The 5,902-nt window shown below is 45.2% G+C and overlaps 1 protein-coding gene across 1 annotated transcript; it reads left to right on the top strand.

Annotated features, from left to right (window-relative positions):
• Positions 1–1,041: 1,041 nt before the first annotated feature.
• LOC125543936 (protein transport protein SEC23-1) lies at positions 1,042–5,561 on the top strand. The gene is made up of 5 exons (XM_048707440.1): positions 1,042–1,549; positions 1,764–3,584; positions 4,387–4,503; positions 4,738–4,809; positions 4,975–5,561. The coding sequence occupies exons 1-5, from the start codon at positions 1,157–1,159 to the stop codon at positions 5,110–5,112; spliced, it is 2,541 nt and encodes an 846-aa protein (XP_048563397.1). The 5' UTR covers positions 1,042–1,156; the 3' UTR covers positions 5,113–5,561.
• The last annotated feature ends 341 nt before the right edge of the window (positions 5,562–5,902 follow it).

Below are 5,902 nucleotides of genomic sequence, written 5' to 3'. Positions count from 1 at the left end.
TTTTTGAGAGAATCAACTACCACCATAATGCTTTGCCAAGTAAAAGAGAAACCCTTTTTAGACTTGCATTCATTAAGTCACCATCTGGAAAATATTTGGTTCTCAAAATGATGGCACATAGGGAATCAGGATTATCAAGCAGACGCCACACTTATTTGGCTAACAAAGCCAGATTGAAACATTGTATATTTCGGAACTCCATCCTCGTTGGTCTTTTGAGACACACATCTTCCACCACGTCATTGAATGCATTCTCTACTGATTGTGTTCGTCACCCCACCAAGATTGCGGCATCGTGTCAATGGTTCCCTTGCAATTTTTTTAGGAATTTTAAAGGACATGACATAAGTTGGGATAGCTTGTATAACCGATTTGAGCAAAATTTCCTTTCCTCCCGCGAATAGTTTTCTTTCCATCCACTAATTTTCACAATAATTCAATCAATTAAGAATTGGAAACAATCATTTTTATCCATACCCACATTTGCAGGCAAACCCAAATATTTGTCAATGAGGGCTTCAGTCATAATATTCAGGATAGTACAAATTTGTGCCTTAGTCTCCCACTTTTGTGTTGGGACTAAAAATATATGATCCTGATAAATGACATACGTGTGGAACGAAACAATTCCATCCTGACGTTTTTGGATGGCAACTTTAGTTGTGAAGCATGTCAACTTTCTGTTTGCTTGCAAGTTTTAGTTTTTTTTTTGGATTTTTTTCCTAAATGACAATTTTAGTTGTAAAAACGTAAGAATAGTGTTACTTCGTGCCACATGTACACCTGTGGTGCTTATCATTTGGAAAAATATACTAGATCTTTCAACGCCCATCATTTATCCCGAGGCGGCACAAGAAGAATCCAAAACTGAATTCGGTGCATCCGCATTCATCGAATTAGCTTGCATAAGGATCAGCCAGTGGCCTACTTTACACTGGAGATGACCCATGTTCCCCAACGGAGTTGCCATTGTGGAAGGGCGCCAGCCAATAGGAAGCCGCGATCCAGCCAATATGACATCGACAAAAAAACTGTTGGCACATCCCTGATAAACACACAGATTAGTGTGTGCTGCCGTACTTCTCAGTATTTCTCCCAGTTTAGATCCGCGTTTCCCTTTCGCTGCTCCCCTCCGATCCCCAATAAGGCCGGCAGCATGGAGGAGACGCCGCCGCAGCCTCAGGCGGCGCACGCATCTCCTCCGTTCCCGGCGATCTTCACCCCTCCGAGCGCTCTCTCCTCGACGTCCTTGCGGGGCAGCCCCACCGTCCCCAGCCCCGCGCACTTCAGCACGCCACCGGGCCCGCCCGTCTTCTCCTCGCCGCTGCGCCCCGCCGCCGTGCCATTCCGCACCACCCCGATCTCCCCTCAGGCGGTACCCTTGGCCTCCCGCACCGCCTCCTCATCGTCCTCCGTCTCCCTCCCCACATCCTCCGCGCCGCACACCATGAACGGCGCGGCCACCCCTCACAGCCACGCGCCCTCCGTGGCGCCGTCTCTGGAGGACTCCAGCATCGACTCCCCATACGTCCTCTTCTCTGCCCGCAAGGTACGCGTCGCTCTTTCCTTACCGCAGTAATGTCCTCACATCTCCTATAACTCAATTATGCATGCGCATAAGTACATTACCATTTGGATCTTACACGATTACACTACTAGTCGAGTTGTGAATTACGCTTGTTTTTTAGATGCGAATCGTGTTTAGTGCATAGGCATGTGCAAATTCTCCAGCTTGTCATTTAGTTGGTGTTTTTCACTTGTAGGTCCTGAAGCAGAAGAAACTGCTGAATGCCCCTAGCTTGGGGTTCGGAGCTCTTGTTTCACCAGGGAGGGAGGTATCGCCAGGTCCCGAAGCCTTGGAGCGTGATCCCCGCAGGTGCCTGAACTGTGGGGCTTATGTGAATTTGTACTGTGATGTGTTGATTGGCTCTGGGCAATGGCAGTGTGTCATTTGCAAAAAGCTGAACAGCAGTGAGGGGGAATTTGTGGTCTCCAGCAAGCAGGACCTGGTTCAGTGGCCAGAGCTCATGTCCTCGACTGTCGATTATGTGCATCCAGGGAATAGGCGGCCAGGCTTGATCCCGGTGCCTGTCTTGAGGGTCTCTGGTCCCATTTTTATCCTCATAGATGAGTGTCTTGATGAGGCGCACCTGCAGCATCTACAGGGCTCCTTGCATGCATTTGTGGATTCGCTCCCTCCTACAGCAAGGATTGGAATCATCTCCTATGGTAGAACTGTCTCTGTGTATGATTTTTCGGAAGGGGCGGCGGTGTCAGCGGATGTGTTACCCGGTAGTAAGTCGCTTGCCCAAGAGTCATTGAAGGTGCTAATCTACGGGACAGGGGTGTATTTGTCTCCTATACATGCTTCGCTGCCTGTTGCACACACAATATTCTCATCCCTGAGACCCTATCAGTTTAGTGTGGCGGAAGTATCGAGGGACCGATGCCTTGGTGCAGCGGTGGAGGTTGCCCTTGGTATTATTCAAGGGCCGTCAGTGGAGTTGTCTCGTGGAATCATCAAGAGATCAGGAGGCAACTGCAGGATCTTGGTGTGTGCTGGTGGCCCCAACACGTTTGGACCAGGATCAACACCTCATTCTGTTCAGCACCCAAACTATGCTTACCTGGAGAAGACAGCTATGAAGTACATGGAGAATCTTGGTCATGAAGCACGGAGACACAGTACCATCGTTGACATTCTTTGTGCTGGAACATGCCCTGTGAGGGTTCCTGTCCTACAGTCACTGGCGAAGTGTTCTGGTGGTGTGCTTTTACTTCATGATGATTTTGGAGAGGCCTTTGGGGTCAACTTGCAGAGGGCGTCAACTAAAGCAGCTGGCTCTCATGGCTTATTTGAGATTAGATGTTCAGATGGCATGCTTGTCACTCAAGTAATTGGTCCTGGTGAAGAGGCTTCTCCTGATTCTCATGAAACATTCAAGCATGACACTTCATTTTGTATCCAGATGCATAGTGTTGAGGGGACACAGAGTTTTTCTGTGTCTTTGGAGACAAAGGCGGATATCAGGAATGATTTCATTTGCTTCCAGTTTGCAGTCCGTTACTCTAATATGTATCAAACAGAAAGCACAAGGGTGATCACTAGCAGGCTGCAAACGGTTGATAGTTTGTCTGCATATCTTTCAAGTGTGCAAGAAGATGTAGCTTCAGTAATCATTGGTAAGAGAACTGTCTTGCGCGCCAGGACTGCCTCCGATGCTCTTGATATGAGGCTCACAATTGACGAAAGAATTAAGGACATAGCTCTCAAATTTGGTACCCAGGTTCCAAAATCAAAGCTTTATCGGTTCCCAAAAGAGCTGTCATCACTCCCTGAGTGTTTGTTTCATTTGAGAAGGGGGCCACTCTTAGGTAGCATAATAGGACATGAAGATGAAAGATCAGTTCTGAGGAGTTTGTTCTTGAATGCATCATTTGACCTCTCGCTCCGTATGCTTGCACCTCGTTGTATAATGCATCGAGAAGGTGGCACATTTGAGGAGCTGCCAGCATATGATCTGACCATGCAATCTAATTGTGCAGTGGTACTGGATCATGGAACAGATATTTTCATCTGGTTGGTAAGTCACCTCCTATCTTCCCTCTCTCCCTCCCCACTCCCAATAAGGGAGTCACCTGTATGGTCTGTCTCTTTACCACATTATCTCAGTGCTGTAGCTGCATATTAAACTTACTCCATTCACCTTTGTTTTCAACATTCTTGACATAATATTTTTTTCACTGGTGGTCTTTTGGATTAAATGTTTTGGCTTCGGAATTGTAGCTGTTGAACATGACTTTGTTCTTGATTGCTACTGGTCAAAGTGTGTGAGGTTTGACATTTCCAAAAATTATACGCACTACATTATGGAACAGAGGGATATTTGAATAGAACGTGACTTTCTTTTTGCAAGGAAAGAAATGAAGCATGGGATTTTAGCAATATCATGTTTGCAAAAACTAACTTGTTACCAGGATTGTGAGTTTATGTAATAATCATAAGATTTTGCAAGAAATAGAGTGAATGGAGTTTGAAAGGTGAATTCGTTGGAACTATTAAATTTTCAATAGAAGCCAGTTGGTGGTTAGAACGAATATAGAGATCTCATGAATGTATGTGTGTAAATGATGCTAATACTCCCTCTGTATCAAAACTATAAGACGTGTTTGTAAGCTAGTTTAACCTACAAAAACGTCTTATATTTTGGTACAGAGGTAGTACTTGATATACTAGGGCTGCAGGAAGATGTCATATTTTGCTGATTTACTTAACGTATTAATGATGTTGAATTATCATTATGCAATGGCTATTTTGGTTATTCATCATAATGCTAGCAAAGAGTAATATTTCCTGAGTTGCATTTTCTTACTGTGTGTCTTCAGGGTGCTGAACTAGCAACCCAAGAAGGACAAACTGCAGCAGCTTTGGCAGCATGCCGTACGCTGGCAGAAGAGCTAAGTGAACTCCGTTTTCCAGCTCCCAGGATACTTTCATTCAGAGTCAGTTTCCCTGTTCCCAACCTTGACTTTGATTTCCAAGATTTAAACTGCTTTCCTTCCTTTTCTCTTATCAACTCTTCTGCTCATCACTTTGCTATCATCATAGTATCATATCTTATTATAGCCCATGTGTTGTTAGATTTCAAATCAGTCTGACAATACTTCCAAATTCATTAACTGTGCAACTATCATGAAACACGACTTGCACAAGGTAAATGCTTTGTTCTGGCGCAGGAAGGGAGCTCTCAGGCTAGATACTTTGTCTCACGCCTGATCCCAGCTCACAAGGACCCTACTTATGAGCAGGTAATGATTCTCTTAACCTTAGCAGTGACATTCTGGTTCGCCTGCATTCATCCCTGCTGGGTTATTTCGCTGATGGTTCTTAGGGCAGCTAGATTCATGGTCACTGATAAACAAAATCGTGAGCAAGGCTGTAATTGTTAACATGAGCACATTTGCATGTTTCAGGAGTCGAGATTTCCTCAGCTACGGACCCTTGCTCCTGAACTGAGGGCCAGGCTAAAGAGCAGCTTCATCCACTTTGATGACCCTAGCTTTTGCGAGTGGATGCGCAGCCTCAAATTGGTCCCGCCGGAACCAAGCTAATGCAAATAATTGGACGAGTGCAATCAGAAACGATATTTGATAGCCGAGGTTTGGTTTCAAACAGAGTTGCCAAACGAAATCTGAAAACTTTGCGAGGTAACGCCTAAGGCCCAAACACTTGTTTGGGTTGATGAAGCGGCAATTTGTGTGAAGTGAAGCTGTATAATTTTGCCTGATTATTTTCTCTGATGTGGTCGCGTAAATGCATTATCTCTTGCCACACAGGCGCGCAAAATTTTAGACAATTAGAGCATCGCTTGTGTTCTCCTGCCTTTGAAGAGTTTGTTGTATGTCACATAATAGAAGTCTGTCCTGGCCATTCATTTGATTCCTTTTACTCCTCGAGGCGAATCTCAATTCTCCATTTGTACCACTTTTTTGTTTTGTTTTGAGAAAGTCCATTTATACAATCAGAGATACTGCATTTCAACAGTGTTGCTTAGTGTTTACAGCATTGCATTTGTTCTTGATTTGTGGTTGTAAGTTATATATCGTGAAAAATGAATTAGTGATTTCACGCGCAGCTGACACTGGTCGCTGGTCTCCATGGGGATCAATGCCACAGAAGTATGTGCACGTGTATGAGCCATTTTGCAGTCATTTATGAATAGGTATTCGTTAGTCACAGCTGGCACACGGGCCCAGGAGCCTTTTTAGTCTCACAGATGCCATGGCCCAGCAGTACATGGGCGGGGGTCTTAGGGCATGTACAATGGAGGCAGCACTTTGGTGCTGCCCCGGCCATCGACATAGATAAATTTCAATGAAGCTACTCGTGTGTGCCATAGTC

This window comes from Triticum urartu, chromosome 3 (assembly GCF_003073215.2).
Source record: "Triticum urartu cultivar G1812 chromosome 3, Tu2.1, whole genome shotgun sequence".
Classification (NCBI taxonomy): Eukaryota; Viridiplantae; Streptophyta; class Magnoliopsida; order Poales; family Poaceae; genus Triticum; species Triticum urartu.
The sequence above is the reverse complement of the archived record's forward strand: the minus strand, read 5'-3'. Positions and strand labels throughout refer to the sequence as shown.